At 42.7% G+C, this 22,467-nt stretch overlaps 1 protein-coding gene across 2 annotated transcripts in view; it reads right to left on the reverse strand.

Moving 5' to 3' along the window:
* ASCC1 (activating signal cointegrator 1 complex subunit 1) overlaps positions 1-22,467 on the reverse strand; it is a 98,733-nt gene continuing 76,266 nt past the window's right edge. For both annotated transcript variants that reach the window (XM_029931879.1, XM_029931880.1), the window contains exons 9-10: positions 22,331-22,416; positions 1-1,593 (exon numbers count right to left, since the gene is read on the reverse strand). In XM_029931879.1, coding sequence (XP_029787739.1) covers positions 1,477-1,593; positions 22,331-22,416 — 203 coding nt within the window. In that variant the 3' untranslated portion in view covers positions 1-1,476. The remainder of the gene's footprint in view (positions 1,594-22,330; positions 22,417-22,467) is intronic.

The raw sequence follows: 22,467 nt of genomic DNA on the forward strand, positions 1-22,467 counted from the left end.
TTACTCTGGAAATTGGTTTATTCACAAGTGATGAGGGCAGTCACACTGATGAACAAATCTGAGTGTTCTACTCAGCCCTTCCTGTGCACAGGGTTCGGAGTCACACTTCTCAAACAGAAGGAATCAAAGCAAGAGTAAGGAATAAAGGAAAGAGAAAGAGGGGATATGGAGGGAGAAGAGATGTGAAGAGGAGAGGAAGATGAGAGCAAGGCAGGAGCGAGGCGGGAGCCGGGCCTGTGGCGGCTGACTCTGCCCCGTGGAACTCGGCGCGGCCCCGCTGATGTCACCGCGTCTCTACTGCTGCCACCCTGCGGAGCCAACACAAAGGAGCCACGATACTGCAACTCCACCACTGGCCTGGGAAGGCCGGGCGGTAGGGCGGGATAAGGAACAGGAACCCAACAAACATAAAAGGGTACTAACTTCAGAAGAAAAAGGACAGGTCAAAGTAAAAGATAAAAATGGAAGTTATTCCGCTAAAGAGAAAATTGAGTAGTAAAGGAACTGAAAGCAGGATCAGGAAGAGGTATGTGAACACCCGTGTTCACAGAGCACTGTTCACAATGGTCAAGAAACCCAGGTGTCCACTGGTGGCCGAATGGATAAAACATAAGGCACACGTAAGACAGAATATTATTTGGCCTCTCTTAAAGGGAGGAAATTCTGACACGCACTACAACACGTGGACGTTGAGGATGTCCTCCTGCTAAGTGAAATCAGTCAGTCACAAAAAGACAAATGCCACAGGACTCCACTCATGTGAGGTATCAAGAACAGTCAAGCTCATAGAAAGGGAAAGTAGAAGAATGTCTGCCAGAGACTTGAGGGAGGGGGACGCAGGTATAGTTTCAGATGTGCAAGATGGGGAAGTTCTGGAGACGTTTCACAACAATGTGAATATACTTACCACTACTGAACTATATACACTTAGAAAGAAACAGCTAAGACGGTAAACCTTCTATGTTTTTTACCATAAAGAAATTCTGGGTAGTGATTAAAAGTTACGGTACAAAGGGAAGTAAAAATCAAATCTTCTTAAAATTGGAGACATTTGATTTAGGTGGAGATAGTAATAAAACAAGGTCTTTAATTCTCTTCTAAAGCATTCATATGAAAGAGCTTAATGGCTGGGGCAAAATCGGTAGGTGTAGAAGAAATAATGCGAATCCCAGCTCCAGTGGGCTTGAGAGGTTACACTTGCAGAGAAGAGCTTCAGAAAGAAAGTAGACCCTGTGAAAGAGGAACAAGCCAGGGTTCCAAGCACAAGGTCCCCTCTGGCCACAACCACCGGGGCTGACCGGCAGTTTGCTGACTGTGGACAACTATTCTATTAGAGGCCATGCTGTGTTGTGAGGAACCACCCAGGAAAGTCTCTGTCCAAATTTCCACATCTCTCCTTGGCAATGAAAACGAAGATCCTCTTTCCCTCGGCACTTCGTGAGGATGTTCAATTTCTAGCGCTTCCCAAGATCCTCCTCAGGAGAAGTCGATCTGCCCACAGGAGGCGTAGTTCCCAAAGCTGTCTACTGTGAACCTCTGGGAGATGTGAATGGAATTGAGCTTCAGGGTGCCGAAGTAGAAGTTCTCAAAGAGCTGGAAAGAAAGAATACAAACCCGGAATGAGTGTCCGAAGAAAATTACAGCTGAAAAGAGCAAACATCAGGTCTCTTGTAAAAAGACACTACCACAGTCCCAACAAACCTCTCACGCTTTTTGAGTATTTATTCTGAAAACTGATCCTGGATGTGGGTGGGAGAAAAGAAGAGCAGCTCTCTCCGGTGAAGTAAAAAACAAATTTTTTTTAATGTTTATTTTTGATGAGAGAGAATGACAGAGCACAAGCAGGGGAGGGGGAGAGAGAGAGAGAGAGAGGGAGACCCAGAATCAGAAGCTGGCTCCAGGCTCTGAGTTGTCAGCACTGAGCCTAATACGGGGCTTGAACCCATGAACCGAGAGACCGTGAGTTAAAAGTTGGACGCTTAACCGACTGGGCCACCCAGGCGCCCTGAATTTTAAAGCCACCTCTCACAAAATGCACTAGGAAAAGAGAGCTGAAAAGTCAATTTCAAAACGATCCACTGAGCAGATATGACCAAGAACTTGTAACAAACATCCCGGGGCCCCACCCTGACTCCCAGGGCCCAACAAAGCTGCCTCTATGACTTTCAGCTCCTGACTTGATAGGATCCTTGATGGGATCTTATGACAGCCAAGAGAAAATTTGATTCAGTACCTTCTTCCAAGCAGTCAACAACATTTAGTAGAAGCACTGACTAAAATAAACAGAATATAAGGTTCTTAACCCAGGAGTGATCCTGACGACCCCGTGAGGAATATAGAACACTTATACATACCAAATAGTTTTCTACTGGATGATATTACATGTGCAAATGATAGTATTTATCAACAACCTTCCACCTGACTTGGATTCAAGCCAGCATCATAAAGTAAAACTCTTTACTATAATTCTTCACTTAAAAAATTTATTTATTTATTTATTTATTTTTAGAGTAGGCTCCATACCCAACATGGAACTTGAACTCATGACCCCAAGATCAAGAGTCAGACGCTCTACCCTCTACCGGCTGAACCAGCCCGGTGCCCCAATTCTTCACTCTAAAAGCTTGCAAGTGTGTCAGAGGTAGGGATGAGCCGTACCCTGAGAGGGACTGGCCCTGATGATTATCACAATTATAAAGCAGAATCTAAAATGATAACCAGAACTCATCCTTGCTTAGGAAAATTAACTGCTTAGATAATGTGGTCAAAGTGTAAAGGGTCTGCCTTCTGTTAGGATGCAAGAGTTGCCATTTCTTAAAACGTCAGTAAAATCCCAAGAAAGGCTTTCAGTACACAAACCCAACAATGCTTGGGTACAACCTAGCATAACCTAGCATTGCACATAAGCAATGACCGTCTCTTGACTTAGTTTTATGCAAGCTCCACAGCCATGGACTTCAGCAGCTATTGCCTTTCCTCTTCCTGCAATTAGTGACCTAGCAAAATGCCTGGGGTTCATTAAAGGCTAACTTTGTAGAGCCCAGTAAATATTGATTCTTCAACATGACATCAACTTGACTCCACAGATCTATTTAGAGGTTGTATGCTGCATCGTCTTGTCTTTCAGAAAGGTGATCAGCTCTTGCCTGCATTGATTTATACAATTAACTTCTCTTCCTGGCTTTGGCAGCCTGTTCAAACCATATCCACCCTTTTGTGTAAAGAAATGCAGCCCGAAATGGTTATCTGCTAATCCCTTTGCTGAACATTAATTTGAAGTGAAAGCCATGTCAACAAGACTGGCAGATTTATAGCTTTGCAAACCGAAGCCTTCTAGGTGCAAAAAGGGTATCTCCAAGGGGCAATAAAAGACAAGACAAAACTAAACAAAAAGGGAACTCATAACACTTTCAACAAGTTACTTTTGAAGGATTAGCAGCCTATGGGTGGGTCCTCCACCTCCTACTCCCTGTGCCTATGTTTCCTAGTGATAGAGCCACAGCTGGGAGCTGGCAAATGAGACCCCCGTAACTTCACTTTGCCTTATGTGGCTAACCTGGGGACAGTGTGACTTGCCGGAGAGGTCCTCGTGCTTTAAGTTTAAAGTAAATAGTAAATACGGTGCTAAGAGCAGCCTGGGAAAGAGCGCTGCAGTCAGCGCACGGGACACGGCACACGGGAGCTGCGTGACTGTGTGTAGATGACACACACAGATCAGACGGTACGAGATCAGAGTGGGCCAAGATCCAGTAAGAGGAACAAGTCAAAGTACCTTCCTTGTAAACTGTAAGGGGCTCTTGAAAATTAAGTATTTCCTATGATGGTTTTTGACATCTCTCTGTTCTCTCTACCCTGGACTTCTTTTACCTGAGTTGCCATCCTCTTTCATACCTTTTGATAATGTCACCAATGGACTTCTTACCCAGAAGTCCCTAGCATGGTGCTAATCTTCCTTCAGCCCCTCCTATCTCCGTATTCTATTCCCTCTGTCTGTTGATGAGGATTTTGTAACACTTTTTCAGTTATCGTATTGTTTATTCCTTGTTATATCTTTAGTCTTAAGCCTTTCTTTTAGTTCTATCAATTGTTTCTAGTGACTCCATAAAGTATAAGTTCTACAGAGGAAGGATCTTTTATGTTCTTCACAGCTGAATACTACTGTGCGCTGGAACCGTACCTAGTTGGATGCATGTGATCAATAAATATTTGCTGCAGAGAATGACAACAAAAACTCATGCTGCACATGTCTGTGAACATTATGTGTGAAAAGACAAAGTATGACATGGCCTTGTTTGCATTAGATTTAAAGGTCTTATTTACATACAGGTTTCACATCCATCCATCTATCTAGGAATCCTTGAACAGGACTCACCAAAATTATATTACCTCTAATCATGTCTCAACCATAACTGACTGTCAAGAAAGAATTTGCTGTTAGTAATGGAAACTTCACATAGTCCTTTAAATGTCTATCTGTTTCTTCTCTGTCAAAGCCTGGAACCCTTTCTTAGCTCCAATTCCTGATGTGAAATGTCACTGAGCACCTGATGTGATGCAGTTTGATGAAAAGGCATACGATTCGGTCTTGTCTCCCAGGTGCTTACCGTCTAGTTAGGGAGAAAGGGTGTGAACAGAAGAGAGGACATGGATGATATAAAGATGTCCACCTTGTGAAAAGTCACTGACCTACTTTGTGATCTGTGTACTTTTCTGTATTATGTTCTGCTTCAATGAAAAAGTTTACCTTAGCCAACAAAGGTGGCAACAGTTAAGTGTGAGAGCGGAGGTACGGGCAATCCATAAATGCAGCGAGGCAAGAAAACAATGGATGCTGAGGGTGGGCACCTAGGACAGCCATCTCGAGGAGACAGGAACTGAGCTGGGCCTGTGGCAAGCATAAGACGGAGCAAACAGGAGGAGGAGAGCAGCATGAAGGCAGAAATGGGCATGGTGGGCCAGGCCAAGCAGACCAGGCTAGGTGTCTGGAGGGTCCCTGAAGAGCCATAGTAAGAAAGACTAAGTCTAGAGACATAAGGATGGTGAATCACATTAAGGGACCGTGAGGGTCCTGTTCAGAAGTCAGACTCCATTCTAGCTGGGGGGGGGAAGCATGAAGGTTTCTGAGCAGGATGGTGGCCCAACATGAAACCCTGTTTTAGGGAAACTGATCCGGGTGTGGTACACTGTGCCGGCTGGACGAGAACAAGAGAAAGTGAAGGAAACCAGGCCAGCACTTCAGTCACGACAGAGATAGCATCTTTTTGACTAACACGGTTGCATGCCTGGAAAGACTGGAGCAGATGTGAGATACTCTGAATGAAACACAGGACTCCGTGACTTTCTGGAGATGGTGGAGTCAGGATAAGGAGATGAGAAAAATCATGGATGACAAAGTAAACAGAAAGGTACCATGGACAGTAACAGAGCGTTCCTGAGAGGGAGCTATTTTATGGGGGAAAACAAACAAAAATGGAAACTCATCACTATAAAAAACTTGTCTTTTTTTTTTATTGAGTAGTAGTTCTTTATATAGTAGGAAAGTGAACCCTTTGTGTTATGAATTGCAAATATATCCCCCCTTCCTTTGTCATTTGTTTTTTGACTTTGCTTATGGTGGTTTTTACTACGTCCATTTAAATTTTTATGAACTCAAATTAACAGATTTTTTTTTAAGTAGGCTTCAGGCCAGTATGGAGCCCAACCCAGAGCTTGAACTCATAGCCCTGAGATCAAGACCTGAACTGAGATCAAGAATTGAACGTTGAACTAACTGAGCTACCCAGGTGCCCCATAACAGGAGATTTTTAACAAAGTTACTAATACCAGTATTTTTAAATGCATATTAAAAAATCAGAATGAAGAGTACATATGTATTGACAACACTAATAAAATAAAAATTGTTACTGGCCAACTTACTGGGCAAGCATGTGTGCCAGGCATTATGCTGGGAGCTCCACATGACCATCTGATGGGATCCTCAAAATCCCAAGAAGCAGATACTAATTATTAGTTCCCATGGCAGAGCTGAACTTGAAGTTTACAAGGCTTAAGTAACTTGCCCATGGTTACAAGGCCAGTAAAGGGTGCGAAGCTGAGATTCATAAAGCTGGGAAAGAAAAAGGCAAATGGAGAGGTAAGCCTGGGCAGCCTACCTTCTGGAGTCTGGGTTCCTGTATCCCTGCATGCCCAGCCCCTTTCTGTGGGGGGTGCCTCTTCCAACACCCCAGCTCAAGCCACCGTGAGGTGAGGGCGCCCCAGCCAGCCACTCTCAAGTGACTGAAATGAGCACATTCTTTCATCTGCTACTCCTACTTTGCCTGCCACCGTCTCCGGGACCTGGTGTGGGAATCAGATTGCTCTAGTGCAGCTGGAAGAATTCTGGAATTCTGGATGAACATAAGCACAAGCGGCTCTATTTAATTATGCACCTGAGAGACGAAAGAGGAAAAAAGCTTAAACTGCAAAAAACTCGGGTTGGTCGGCTCTCTAGCCTCAAGTAGTTCAGATAGAGCAAAGCGATCTACTGTTTGGGAAATAAAAGATGTAACAGGAAAAAGTTAAATTAAAAAAGAATCACATTGAGGTACTTAAACTTCTCCTCCTCATTGTAGTTTTATAACAACTCCCTTGGGAGTTCTGAAACCTGAGCCACTGTCCTTCTGAAACCTCGCTGCTGACCCGCGCACCTAGGGCCCTGCTGCACTGGAAGCCTGCACTTTTATAAAAGCCTGCTGCACAGGGACGGAATGATGAACAGCTACATGAAATACAAGTAGTTGACAAGGAAATAAAATGAGAATTGAAGACTTCAAGCACTCGTGATAACTACTTGTAAGTAATAAGTACCAAATTGGACAACTGAAGTAGAAAATTTTAAGTCTAAGTATAAATGCGATATTTGGTAAGTGTTGGGCACACAGCTGCTATCTTTCAGTGAATACTCCCAGTGTCTTTAGAAAATGGAACAAACCTTTCCTTTCACCAAGTAAAGACAGAACCTTGGATTATCAAGATGAAACATTCTGTTAAAAAAATAAAAATAGGGGTGCCTGGGTGCCTCAGTCGGTTAAGTGTCAGGCTTCAGCTCAGGTCATGATCCCATGGCTCTTGGGTTCAAGCCCCGCGTCAGGCTCTGTGCTGACAGCTCAGAGCCTGGAGCCTGCTTCAGATTCTGTGTCTTCCTCTCTCTCTGACCTTCCCTTGCTCATGCTGTCTCTCAAAAATAAATAAATAAATAAATAAATAAATAAATAAATAAAAATAAAAACAGGCCCCAAATGGAGTCACCTGCACTAAGCCTGACGTCAGCAAAGGCTTAATAACTAACCTAACTGCAGTCTCAGCCTCTCCCAGGAATCTGACCTTTCACCAAACTGGAACTACCTGGTCAGTACTGGTGAGGTCATCTGCCTGCCAGACCCCTGCCTTCCCCCTAAAGGAAGGTGACCTTGCCTGAAACAAAGCATTCTTTGCTAGAAACTTCTTTTCCCACCCAACCCCCTTCTTCCGATAAAAGCCTTCCGTTTTGTACATCTCCTTGGAGCTCCTCTTTATCTGCAAGGATGGGATATTGCCGGATTCATGAATCATTAAGTAAAGTCAATCAGATCTTTAAATTTACTCAGTTGAATTTTGTTCTTTTAATAGGTCAAAGCCAAGACTTCGCTGACAGAAACGTGCAAGATAAAATCCAACCCCATCCCGCTGTCCTCTGCTCTCATGATCTGTGAAGCCTATCATTTCTTAGTTTGTACATGTTTGCTTCCTAGAGACAACACAGAGAGAATTATTGATTTCTAGTAACGTCATGGTAGACACTGAAAGAAAACAAATAGCAAGATTTAAGGTCTGTGGTCATTTTTCCTTGCCTTCATTTCAGACCTCCTACTTCTTCCCTAGGACCTGTGACACAACCATCAAAGACCAGAAATAACTCCATGTGTGACTAGGCTGCAAAATGAGACTAAAAGTCTCAATAGAGGTGGGAAGAGGGTAGAAAGGAATCTTCTCGGATCGTGACCTCAAGCCACTAAACTGAATGAACGGCCAATCCTCAACAGCACACTGTAAACCTGTCGGGGATCTCTGCCCAAGTGGCTTCCCAAATGAGACTTGTTCTCTATTTTCCATCTTAGATAAAGTAGCGGCCTCCTCTCTCCAAAGATCTCTCCTTTGCGAAAATCCAATTCTTGTGCTGAGAGCCCTCAGGGAACTATTTGCTGTCCAACATGACTTCACTATGAGGAAATGCAGTTTCGAAGTCCAAAATAAAGATCCAAAGTATAGAAGTCCTGTGAAATGTACACTCATTCCTGGTAGATGTGAGTTAAACTAACCCTTACAACATAAAGTAGTGCAAGAGAAAATAAGTTCTGGTGTTCAATTAATGCAAGTATTTAGAAGGATGTGCTGGGTCCCATTTCTCCAGAAGAAGGGATGTTTTCTATCGTTTCCATGTAGGACAATCAGACTTTCGAGAGGACCCAAAGTAAACAGGAATGTCAAGTGCATGATACTTTGAGGTTTTCCCCAGTGTTTTTCTTCCATAATCTGTTTTACCAGGTTCTATTTTTCACAATTACCCCCTGTTTTCAGAGAAGAGTAACAGTAATAACACTATTTTGTACTTAACAACAATGCTTACCCACCTCCCTCCCTAGCGGGGAGGACGGCATGAGCACGAGTGGAAGGGAGTCTGACAAGCACTCAGGGCTCTGTGGGAAGGCACTCCCAGCATGAAGCCTTGCTGTGGTTAAATCACACCTTTCCTCTAAGGATCTAAAAGTATCTCAAAAATCCCAGCTCATGAACCCTTCAAAAAATCGCTGTGATGTACACCAGAGCTGAGCTTTATTAGCTCCATTTAAGAGAAAGGAACCAGATAGGACAGAACCACTAACACTGGGCTATAAATTTAAGAAACCCTGGGCCCAGGCCCAGAACACCGGCCAGCAGAAGGCCACGCCTACAAGCCAGTGGGTTTCCAGCACCACGGTTTGAATAACAAATCTGTGCCAAAGGACGCCAAGTGGAGAAGTGCCATCCTTGGGCTGTGTGTGTGCAGCCAGACTGCACAGAAAGTACTCACGTGGTTCTGTGGCCAAGGATGAGAAACAAATGATGTGAAAAGCGATCAGCACATTCCCTGGCACAGATCCTCTCCGAAAAGCAACAAAACAAATAATGATAAACGTCAGAAGCGCTCCTCACGAGGGACGCCTCAGAACGTCCGAGAGGAAGACTTTAGGTAGTTGCAGAGAGTAATGGACCCCAGACCGAAAATATAATAGTCTGAAGGATATCACAGCTCTGCACAGGTCACAGTACTAATCTCGCTTAGAACTGGGGTAATAAATAAGGGGTTTTCCACAAATAAGCTTTATTTCAAAGTTCTGCTAAAATTACCCTCACCTAAAAAAACAAACAAACAAAAGGTTCTGAATCTCTGCCCAGGTTCCATGCAATTCAAAGTCTCAGGCCTTCCGGTACTTTGCATTTTTCTTCCAGCTACATGAAGCATTACTTCTGAAGTAAATGTGGGAGATAGGAGACAAGAAGGAAAATGGAGATCCAACACCATCCAGGGGTCAAAACGAAGCCTCCCATCTACTTTAAAAATATTCATAAAGACGGTACTCCTATGGATTCTTCCTAAATATCACAAAAGAACACACGTGAGCCTATTTATACTAAGCCATGTTCCTCTACGTGCAGACAAGACAAATTGGTCTGAAAACCAGAGACAGAAACTTCTTTTCTATTGAGAGAGAGGTCAGAATGGTTCTTAGGACAAATGAGACTTTAATGCTTTCCTGTCGATGACCACACAGCCAGTCCTCCCCCCAGTTTCTCCATCTTTAAAAAGGGGCACTGCTTCACAAGGGTGTGCTGCACTACAGCAAGATCAATTATAAGATGGAATTTGGAGCTCTGATTATGATCATCACTTACCGACTATAACCATTAATCCATCATCACAGGAACCAAAAGGCAGAGTTTCCTTTCAAGAACAAGAGGAGAAGGTTTAGTGGGAACTCTGACAACTCGCAGCCTCTGTAGTCATTACCTGCTCTCGCAGGGCTGTGGTATTTTTAAAGCCTGGAATCGGGACACTGCCTTCAGAATAAATAAAGACTGGAACAGGCACACCTACTTCAGAATAAGACAGTGTGGCCAGCAGGTGCTTGCTTTCCTAGAATCCTCTCCAAATGCAGCCCCGACTCTGCCCAAGATGCCACGTTTAACATCTGAAACCACAAACTGCAGTGGATCAAGTGGTGAGCGGGCCAATAGTAATAGCTCATAATAGCCGATAGAGAGAGGGCATAATGTACTTCCAGAAGGCTGGGACACCGCAGCCCCGAGGAGCAAGGGGAAGGCCAGTCTGTGGGAGGAGGTCCTGATAACATCCGTGCCTGCATCAGCACCGCGGCAAGAAGGCCGTAAGTCCATGGAGCAGCTGTCCTTCCCCCCATCCACACATCACTCCTGCTTTTGCTCACCTCCACTAAAGGGGCACCAAAAGCTGGCCCGTCACCAGAGCACAAGTCCCATCTCCAGTGACTGAAGGGGCTCCTTACACAGAATGGGAATGTGAAGGTGAGAGTCCTTCATTCACTGGACTCTCCCAGACCACCTGCCTTGTCTCAGCCACAGTGAGCATGAGGGATGTTAACAGCGTGGCCTGAGGAGGCGCCAGGCAGAAGCCTGCCAGCCAGAGCCAGGGCATAAAGGCTTCGAAACTCCCCTCAAATAATCACTCAGGGCTGCACTTTTGGATGTTTGGCCTGAGCTCACTGCTGACGTAAGGATTATCAAGTTTAGTTTAAGACTCTGCTGGTAAGGCCAAATGACCTATTAGAGAGTGAATTAAAACAGCTACAAACAGGATGGCAGGCAGTTCTGCTGAGCACCTCAATACTCAAAATGTCAAGGGACTTCCCCTCCCTGCAGGGCTGTTCAATTTTAAAAAAGCGGCAAGAAAAAAATGTGGGGTGGAGGTAGGAGGAAGGAAGAGGGAAGAGGCCGTGCCCACAGGGCGGCACAGCCCGGACCCAACCCCGCACACAGACGGGCGCTCTGCCCGGGGCTCCACAGCAGCAGGTAGAGGCAGCATCAGAGATGTGCAGCTGGGAATTGGTCTCCTACAAAATTTATTCCAGAGAAGGTGCTGGACATTACTGCCTTAGCCGGGCATGGGCATTACTCGGGGCACGGACATTACTGCCTTAGCCGGGCAAAACTGCTGCTGGTGGCTCCCGGCTAGCACAGACTCTTCGATGCCCCCAGTAGGTGGCTTTTCAGCATGAATCTAGGTAATATTTCTGCAGATACATTCTTCTCTCAGAAGATGTCCTCTTCATGGTCATTCAAGTATGTCACCTCTCTTATTTTCGGTTTGGTCATCATCCCTCAGGTATTATTCATAACTGTCCCCTCAAATGAAACAGAAGAGAAGTGCCTGATCCCTGTATTATATATCAGACAGGAAGTGCAAGTCAGCAGAAAGAAATCCCTGGAAGGGAGCACTGGGAACAGCAGCAGAGATGATTTCTTCTTGGCCTGCGTGCTTCCAGGCAAGTGGCTTTAGGGAGGCTGGGCACAAAAGAGCTGACTACTGTGCCAAGCAACACATTCAGAAAAAGAACAAAGCGAGAGGGGAGAAAACAAGGTCATCAGGCTCGGTCCAGCTCCGTTCCAACTTTTCCAACACGAGAACAGCACCCAGAAGTTGGGCAAAATCGAATGGCCCTCAGAAACATCAGACGATGGCAAGGGTGTAAATACATACAAATAACAGTTGTCCAAATAATAGCTGAGATTGTAGCAGTTCCCTAGAAGATGGGAGAGAGGTTGCCACATGTTATCCTGGATTTTCAACTAAGTCATCTTATGACACGGGGAGACATGAAGTACTTCGTCCTCTGGCAGGACCACAGTGGACCTGCCCCAGCAGCACCAGTGAGACATTACGTATTATGACCACGCTTAGCTGTCCATGACCCAGTTCGGACAGCCTCCTTTCCCTCTGCAAAGGGCTATATGTCAATAAGCAAAAGGCTCAGTAGTTATGAGAACAAGACCTCTATAATTTAAGAAAATGGTATCAATGTTTTAACCTACAACTGAGAGGGTCAACTCCGAATTGCTGTCCTGGTTGCCTTACATCCTGTGTTTTCGTTTTAAACTTGTAATAATGTTCACATTTGAGCATGAATTGGAAAACTGTTTCATTCTTGGGATATGGGAAAGAGGGCATTGTTTCTTAATTAGTCGTCAACTTAGTACGTTTCCTGGCATAGTGGACTTCACTCTTGGTTCTTTGATCTGTTCGCACCAGTGTCCTCTAACATTTGGAATAACAGTTAGGTCTTGCTGGCACCAAGCCACCCAATGTAAACAATAGGCTGCTCCAAAAAAGACAATGCCCTGTCACCATCTCTGGGTACAGATTTATATTTGGCTACTGGCTTGTCTACACTGTAGCTAAAAACGCAATGGAGTATATATACATGGTATATTATTCATTCTTAAAAAGACATAAAATCCTGATACATGCTACAACATTGATGAACCTTGAAAACATGTAACTGAAATAAGCCAGGAACTGGGGCGCCTGGGTGGCTCTGTGGGTTATGTGCCCAACTCTGGCTCAGGTCATGATCTCGTGGTTTGTGAGTTCGAACCCTGTTTCGGGCTCTGTGCTGACAGCTCAGAGCCTGGAGCCTGCTTTGGATTCTGTGTTTCCCCCTCTCTCTGCCCCATCCCTGCTCATGCTTTCTCTCTCTCTCTCAAAAATAAATAAACAATTTTTAAAAGGCCAGAAACAAAAGGGCAAAATATTGTATGATTCTACTTATATGAGACGCTTACAGTAGTCAAATCCATAGAGTCAGAAAGTAGAATGGTGGGCACCCAGGAATGAGAGGAGAGAATGAGTACTTCCTGTTTAATGGGTACAGAGTTTCAAACTGGGATGATAAAAAAAGTTCTGGAGATGGATGGCAGTGGTGGTTGCACAATGTGAATTGCACTTAATGCCTCTAAATTATACAGTTAAATTGGTTAAAATGGGAAATCTTCTATCATGTATGTTGTACCACAACTTACAAAAACTACAGTGGGGCAGCTGGGTCGCTTAGTTAAGTGTCCAACTTTGGCTCAGGTCACTATCTCTCACTTTGAGAGTTCAAGCTCCAGACCAGGCTTGCTGCTATCAGCGTAGCGCCCACTTTGGATCTTCTATCCCCCTCTCTCTCTGCCCCTCCCCAGCTCGTGCTCTCTCCCTCTCTCTCAAAAAAATAAACATTAAAAAACCCCCAGCTACAATGGACCCCAAATGAACCATAACCCAACTCACTTCATTTGTGATCTCTACCCCAAGTGATATGACCAGATCCCTAGAAATGAGTCCATAAAAGATATTACTATTTCCCACAATGAAAACAAGCACCCTGTTCAGAGAGTTCACAGGAATGTAATTGGAGGGAAAAGACAATTATTTATTCTCCCTCCCCAGTACACTGAGCATCTAGCTTAGTGTTTTATACTTAGTAGGTATTCAAGAAGATATTTTCTACTGTCATTGTCTTTGCCAAACCATGGCCTTGTCATTGTGCAGGTTAGACCTTTCCAAACCCCTTATTCCCTGCCTGAGCCAAGATAACATACACAAGTACCCTAGCACCGCGGAAAATATGAATAACCAATAAACATAAACTCAAGAGAGAGAAACACCATGTATGAACAGACAACAACATTTTTCTAGAATGGATGTTGGCTTTGTCAAGAATCAGCTAAGTGCTCCTTTTCCAGTTTCATTTCAATGATGGTTTCATGAACTCACTGGCAATCATGTCTTTGGTTGCCCTCGTTAATGTCCTTAAATATTGCTCTTCTTCTGATTTTTTTCAACCATTAAAAAAATATAAACAACAGGGGGGCACCTGGGTGCCTCAGTTGGCTTAAGTGCCTGACTTTGGCTCAGGTCATGATCTCATGGTGTGTGAGTTCAAGCCCCATGTCGGGCTCCGCGCTGACAGCTCAGAGCCTGGAGCCTGCTTCAGATTCTGTGTCTCCCTCTCTCTCTGCCTCTTCCCTGTCATGCTCTGTCACTCTCTCCTTCAAAAATAAATAAACATTCAAAAAAAAGTATCAACTACCAAAACAAACAGGAAGAAATAGAAAACTTGAACACACTGATAATCAGGAAAGAAACTGAATCAGTAACTAAAAAAAACAAAACAAAAAGCCCCCCCCCCCAAAAACCCCAAAATATAAAAAACAGTCACAATTTGAGGGCCATGTGCAAAAACAGGTGGCAGGACATATTTGGCCCTTGGACTGTAGTTTGCCGGGCCCTGCTCTAAGCGTTTACAATCTCATGTACGGGTTAAAACTATCTCCTTTGGCAAACAGAAAATCTTTTTCATCTCCTCCTCCAAATCTGATTTCTGTAAAAAACAGTTTTAGTCAGTGAGTCAGTCTGAAAAAGCTTCCTGAGTGGTTGCCAGGTACAAGAACATTGCTAAACACTGGGGAGCACATGACACCTCTCTGTACAATCAGAGTGAGGAGAGGGGGAAGAGCATCCTCGACCATCTTGGAGGACGTAGTATCTGTACGTGAAGAATGAGTCATATTTGCACAAAACAAGACTGCAGTTAAGAGAAAAACAGAGATAAGGACAAAACCTCAGAAAGTAGCCCTACAAGGCAGTGAATGTAAAAAAAAAAAAAAAAGAAAAAAAAAGTAGATTCACTGGCAGGGTAGAAACCAGGAGTGCCAATTGGCACTGAAGCCAAGAGAAGAGAACATCAGAAGGAGAAAATGGCTTAATACTCTCAATGCGGTTACTGGAAAAAAGTAGAAGTGGGTCAAGGCACTGAACAAATAGGGACGAGTGGTGACCTTTTACAGTGCTGTTCCAGCTCAACAATAGAGGTGAGGGACAGGCTTCAGGGAACTAAATAGGGAATAGTTTGAAAGGGATGACAGCAGGGAGAATGAAATGAAATGAACTCTCATTTCTTAAACAAAACAAAAAGCATTCTAATGAAAGATGCCACTACCTTCCTAGTAGCTTGCTCTAATATGAAACAATCTAAACACAAAATTGCTCCTCATGTTCAATTTTTATACCCTTTGAAATCAAATGGTAATATTTTGCAGTAAGATCAACAGTTCTGAAAAGTTGCATCTATTCTAAACGTTGAAACAAAACACAGCTAAGATTTCAACAAACTCTTCTGGAAGGTGGTTATTAAAAAAAAAATAGAGCAAATGGCTAGTGTCCTATTCCCCTCCTACATGCACGTCTGTCGTTTCTACGTTTAGAAATTTTTATTCTGACAGTTTCAGACTTTTAGCAAAGTTATAAGAATGGTAAAAAGAATTCCTGGATACATTTTATCCGTCTTCTTCTTCTTTTTATAATCATCTGCTTTAAGAAAAGCATTCTTCAGCTGAATTTTGTTTTGTTTTTTTGTTCGTTGTAATGTAGCTACTGTCAACAAATTTTAGCCATTCAGTTTAATACCTGCTGGGGGCCGAGTAGTTCAGTAAGACTGTCAGCTGTCCGGGAGACAGTCACGAGTGTAGGAAAGAAAAGCATCATATAAGCTCACTTCACAGAACTCCTGTTTGGAATGCCTGTGCCCTCCATCAGCTCTGCCCATTCGTGCTCCCCTCTCCTTCTGGGACTTGGAGTAGATGTATGTTGGCTCTTCTCACTCTACCCTCCAAGTCTCGTATCCTCTCAGCTCTAATTTTTACCTATCCCTCTGTCCATGCAACGTTCTGAATGATTTCTTCTGACCTTCCAGTTCACCACACCGCTTTTGCTACGTCTATGCTGCTGCGAACGTAGGTGCTGCTGAGCTCCTAATTTCAATTACTGCATTTTCAGGTTCTAGCGTTTCCATTTGGTTTTCAAAACTGCTATGTCATTTTGCTTTTGTAACAGTTCCCAATGATCTGATAAGAATTTTAAGTTTGGCTTTTATTCTTTTGAATAGAAGAAGCATAGCTGTTTTTAGTCGGAGTCTGATGACTGCAGAATCCTGTGTCTGAGTTTTGGATGTCTGTTTGCTTACAGAGAATGGTCCCCTCATGTCTAGTTGTCGGTGTATTGGCCAGTTTGAGGGGAAAAGTTCCTTTGAGGAATATTAGTAGGTGGAGGGTGATGAAACTGTCTTCTGGAGAGGATTTTTCTTTGCAACTCCCAAGTGCCTGGATGCACTACCAATATAGAACCTCCTTCATCTAAGTTCAAGAATTAATAGTCTATTATCTCCTTTTAGAATCTTTAAAAAAATTTTAACATTTATTTACTTTTGAGGTGGGGAAGGGCAGAGAGAGGGAGACAGAGGATCTGAAGCAGGCTCCATGCGATGAACACAGAGCTCGATGTGGGGCTTGAACCATGACTGTGAGATCATGATTTTTGCTGAAATCAAGAGTTGGCCTCTTAATGGACTGAGCCACCCAGGAGCCCGCTCCTTTTAGAATCTTAATTTTTGTACATTTGAGGATCCTCTTTGTCATATTTTCCTCTCATATTTTCTATCTCTTCACCTTTGCCAGACATTTTAACTCTATCTTCCAATCCTTAATTGAATATATATGTACGTGAGTATAATTTCCATGGATTCTCTAATTGACCTTTTCCACATCTTTACTTGACGAGTTAAATTTTTCAGAAAGTTATATGTTTGCTCCGCTAACATGTTTCCTACTTCGCATGATTACCAAGAATAATGTGACTGTTTTTGATGCTATGGACAAAGCTATTACAAACTATTTGTATGTCCAAGGGGACCGAGCTTAGTAAGTGTCCATAATGTAGAAGCAAAATTAGCTTAGGGAGGAAGCGACATCTGTTTAGTGATTTTCCTTACCTAAGTGAGAAAATTTCAAGTCACAGAAAAAAATGTCAAGTCACAGAAATTTCAGGTAGTAAAAACACCCCCCTAGTTAGGGTGGGGATGTGAGAGAATAACCTGAGGCCACATTCAGTTTGCTGTTATTTGTCCTGAGATAATAGTGCAATGGGACAAGTGGTGAGAGCCTCTCAAGGCAAGTCTTTCTGAAAGAGCAGTTTTGGGGGAAAAAAAATCCTAATGAGCCATGTGACTAAGAAGTGATTGTCAATAACAGTATATTATATGGCTGAATACTGAGCTGATGATGAAAGACATGATGTTTTCTTCCTTAGAGATAACAGTTTATAAACATTAGTCTTTCTTTGTAGTCATACAAAGAAATATATATAAATATATGTGTATATACATAAATACAAACATATATATTTAAAGAAGTTCCACGCCCAATGTAGGGCTCGAACTCATGACCCTGAGATTAAGAGTTGCATTATGCTCCACCAACTGAGCCAGCCGGGTGCCCCTCTTATCTTTTTGTTTGTTTGTTCAATTTCTATATAGTTCCCAGTCTCACATCTCTTTCCTAGAAAAAAAACAAGTGAATTCAGCTTTCCAATATTCTTCTAATACTTTGAAACAAAGTAATCATTCAAAACAAGCATCTTCACTGAGAGTGTTTGCTCAGTTGGTTAAGTGGCTGGCTTTGGCTTAGGTCATGTCCTCACGGTTCATGTGTTCAAGCCTCACGTTGGGCTCTGTGCTGACAGCTAGCTCAGAGCCTGGAGCCTGCTTCCGGTTCTGTGTCTCCCTCTCTCTCTGATCCTCCTCTGCTTGCACTGTCTCTCTCTGTCTCACAGATATAAATAAAAAAACATTTAAAAAATTAAAAAAAGAATTTAATTGTGCATTTGCTACCTTGGGACAAACAAAAGAGTTGGCCAGGGAGGGACATGGGAGATATGTTGTACTTTTTGACCTACATAGTAGTTATATTGTTCATTTCATGATTATTTGTGAAATGTGTATGTTTCATGCACTGTTCTATGTATATATTTTACCAAAAAAGATAAAATATCTTTAAACAGCTTCCTTAAGTTAAAGGTCTCATTTAAGTTTATTTATTCTAACTGTCCTTTCTTTAAAAAAATTTTTTTTTCATGTTTATTCATTTTTGAGAGACAGAGAGAGACAGAGCATGAGTGGGGGAGGGGCAGAGAGAGAGACACACACACAGAATCGGAAGCAGGCTCCAGGCTCTGAGCTGTCAGCACAAAGCCCGATGTGGGGCTCGAACCCACAAACCGCGAGATCATGACCTGAGCCAAAGTCGAGAGCTTAACCAACTGAGCCACCTAGGTGCCCCAACCTGTCCTTTCTTTTAAAGTGGTTAAGGGACAGAGATGGAACAAAAGCAAAAATGAATGAAATATTTGAGTTACTTTCATTTACAGCTTTCAAGAAAAGTCTCAACGTACCTAGACAGATTTAAAACATATTTTCAAAAATAAGTGAAATATTAAAAATCAATATGGCTATTTCTTTTTTGAGAGAGAGGAAGAGAAGAGAAGAGAAGAGAAGAGAAGAGAAGAGAAGAGAAGAGAAGAGAGAAGAGAAGAGAAGGTCATCTTCATGAGTACGTTCTCCTTTCCACATCCAGCATGGAGCCCTGATGGAGGGTTTGATCTCATGATCCTGAGATCATGACCTGAGCTGAAATTAAGAGTCGGACGCTTAACCTACTGAACCACCTAGGCACCCCCAATACAGTTAATTTAAAAGCACCAATTCCTTCTTTCTTTAGATTTAGAGATTCCTATATATAAAATGCAAAAGGCACAAATTCATCTCCTTTTTACTTGGTTTATATTTTCCATGATTTTTAAGTGTCTAAAGAAATGGCACTTACAGGATGTCCTTTGATTCTGGACCTATAGCACTTTCTTTCTATTCCTTCCCAAATACTGTAACAACTGTGCCTTTATTTGTATCACATCGCCTCCTCTAGTGAGTACAACCTAGGGCCCTAATATCTCCTCCTCACTCTGCAGTCAGATGCTATGCTTTCGGACAGTTAATACTGCACTCCTATTCAGTCTGCTGAGAGCACAGTCTTGGAATCATGATTCTGTTGCTTAGGGTCGGTTCACAGGCCCTCCGGAACAGACTGCCCTTAAGCCCACTTCTCTCTCTGAAGCTGGCAGTTTCTGACTGAGCCACTTGCAAGGGAGTGGTTCTTTCTGGCAGTGTGTCTTTAGGTCAACCCGATTTCTCCAATTACAAGTTTATCACTGCCTTATAGATAAACAAATAGCATCTTGGTTCCTATTTCTTAGGTTAGAAATAGAAACTCTCTGAGGGGACATTACCCTGTGAATTGAGCCCAGGTCATCTTCATGAGTACATTCTCCTTTCAGAGCTATCTGTCCATCTTCATAAAAACCCATCACAACTACATATGTTCCTTTTCTGATTTGGAAAACACTGGAGAATGAGTCTTCACTTGTCAGTTCTTTCAAAGTCCTCCTTAAGGTAAGAGAATTCTTATTTTAGCTCTGAATAACCTAATACTGGTCTATTACAGCTGCAACAACTCTCAAAAGAGCCGTACAAAAGAAAAATGTGGCTTCTACCTCCCAAAGTCATTAAAGACTTTCCCCCTTCTTATTAAGGCACCCAGAACGCATAATATTACACCAAGCCAAAAGGACCAATTCCCTGCATGGGGGAGAAGAGCAGCTGGCTGTTACTTATTACATTCTTAGAGAAACGTGCGGTGACTTGCTTTCTCCTTTTGTTTCTCTTTGAATAGTAAATGAAGCTGATTTTTTTCCAAGGCTGCTTCTCATCACCAGCATTCCTGATCCTTGACCTAAGCAGCTGTTAATATGCTACGCACACATGCTTGGGCTCCTGAACAACCAATGCTGGGCACCTTCTGGTTTCGTCCAGGTCAGCTCCTCTCTTGTTAGTGCAATTGATGTTTTTTCTTTTTGAATGTAATAATTTTATATGATACAAAAGCTACATATATAATTCATTGGTTTTTGGGAATCTTTTTCCCCCCAAGCGTGTCAGGGCCCATGGGTTCTTATGTTCTAACTGAGAAAGTCGCATTCATTCATGGTAATTCTAAAAGGCAAGCTACCATAGCTACTTCTGCGTTTGGGTGTGGGTAATTGTTGGAGGCCACATTTTACCTTTATTCTCAAGGAAAAGTGAATTCCTTTGATTGAATATAGGTGAAAGATTATATTTACTGCAGCCAATGATTAGAAAGTAAAATAGTAGACAGTGTATCAAAAGACACTTTGTTCTAACTATCCGTGTTCAAAGGAACTTCTCCATACTTGTAACTCGCTCCCATCATTTTGTATTATAATTGCCTATTAACCATCTATCTGTACCCGTCAAAGACAGGAAGCTCCTGGAAGGTAGGAATTGTATCATAATGACTGTTTTATCTGCAGGGCACATGGTCTGGCAGATGGTATACAGACAATCAGTATTTCTGCTGGTATTGGTGTTACATTCAATTCAACATCTAAGTCTTAATTAGCCACAATTTTAGACAAATTGGCACACACTATTGCCCTGACATTTATGAAATGACTTCTAATCAGACATTACTACAGTTCAAACAGATATGCCCAACTTCAAATACCTAATGATCTCTACCTAAACACTAAGCTTCTTTATGGGAGGCAGCAGAGACGATGCTAACTTGTGATTAGAATCTTTGTGCTCTCATTTCAGCCTCGGCTACTAACAGTAACCTTTGGCAAGCCACTTTAACCATGTTGGACCTTGTGCCCCTAGAAATTAAAGTGGGAAAGCGAATTAAGTGGTCTCTAAGCCCCTAGCTGAGCCCAGCTCTAAGACTGTGATGAGGCATCAACCAGTCAGGGTACTACTAACATAGCAAGCCCTTGTTAACACTAGAGGGAGCTGCACCCATGCCATCACTGGGGTGGGTAGGAAGATTGCAAGGCAAAGCATCTTCAAATTGGAAGACAGACTTTCCAGAATGAGAGAAATTAAGTTTCAGGTGAGAGACCCATGCTGTTCATACTGCACAGGCTTTCTGCCATGGCCCGCCTCTTGCTGATGTCAAAGTGCCTCACACTTGACTTTCAGCAGCACACCTTCTGAGCTCTAATTCCGATTCCCAAAGAACCAAGTTGGCTTAAGTCATTCCTATAGATTTCTTGCCCCATTCAGTCTACTTTTGTTTCTTAATCAAACTAACAACAATAACACAAAAGCAAAATAACGAATGCTATTCTTGGAAAAGGCCCAGAAAATGAGACAGAGGAAGAAAAAGATTCATATCACATGGAAGATGTGGCCTGGAAGAATCAGTAAGCATCTGCGGAATTCATTAGCAGCTTGCCACTCACACCAAAGCTACCACAGCTATTTGAAAACAAGAAAGCTACTCAAAAAGAGGAAAGGCATCAAGGGGAAGAAGGAATCGACACAGCTCTGCAGTGTAGGAGCCTGAACGCCTGCCCAGGAGTGGACGCGGCCATTGCCCTGCTGGGTGTTGCGGTATGAAGTCTGCAGGTGCTGAAGGGAGTCATGAATTAGAGGTAACGGGGTCAGACGTTAGGCATCTGGCAAGAAAAGTGCCAAGTGACCAGATAAGGCGACGGAGGATGAGGCGGGGAAGGAACAAAGAAGGAGCACTTTTAAAGCTAAAGCTTATTCTGAAGTTTTATACATACATTCTCCTCCCAGCCCTAAGAAACATCCAATGGCTTTGAAAATGTATGACCTAAACCCCTTACAGAGCAAGTGAAATGAAGAATTAAAACCCTCTTCATTGCATCAACTGATGTTTATGTTTGCCCAGAGACACAATGACACGTTACCCGGATAGAGTGGGCATAAGTCATGGATATTACCGAATGTGGTCTGTAGGAGAAAGATAAATGCAAACCTATGGGAATTTCATAGATTACTTTAACACTCAGGAAGCAAAGCCTCAACAGTCAGAGACCAACCGCCTACTTTCATACAGAGGCTATTCCTGAGTAAAAACAAATTACAAAACAACTTTAGAGAGCGGTGAGTGAAGAGAAAAGTCTACTAGAACAATTTTCACTTAGAAAATGCAAACTCAGACCTCCAGAGGTAAAATACAGAGTAAAACTCACCAAGTTAAAATCGACTTACTGCTATCGGCCCAAGTAGCTTGAATACTTGTTTCTTAAATCATCAATTTCAAGTACTCTAAGAGGTATCACAGCCTCAATAGATTCAAAAAAGATTTCCCTTTTCCTTTAGGACATTAAAAAAAATTTTTTTTTTTTAGCCAGGCTTTCAATCAATAATCTTTATGGGAAGCATGAGAAAAATGTACTTTATTGCTGAAAGGAGAACAACTTGTTTTCCTTTCTTATTTTAGGACATGTGCCAAAGAGTTTCCAATTCACCTGCTATGTACTGACCTTTAGAATGTTTCGGCCATCAAATGATTCTCTTTCCTTGAAGATGTATTTGCCATCCGCTGTGTGGAGATTGTACCTGCCTTCAGCTGTAAATATATCAAAGATAATGTTAGAAGAGAAGCTTGGGTTATTTATGT

This window comes from Suricata suricatta, chromosome 2, assembly GCF_006229205.1.
Source record: "Suricata suricatta isolate VVHF042 chromosome 2, meerkat_22Aug2017_6uvM2_HiC, whole genome shotgun sequence".
Taxonomy (NCBI): domain Eukaryota; kingdom Metazoa; phylum Chordata; class Mammalia; order Carnivora; family Herpestidae; genus Suricata; species Suricata suricatta.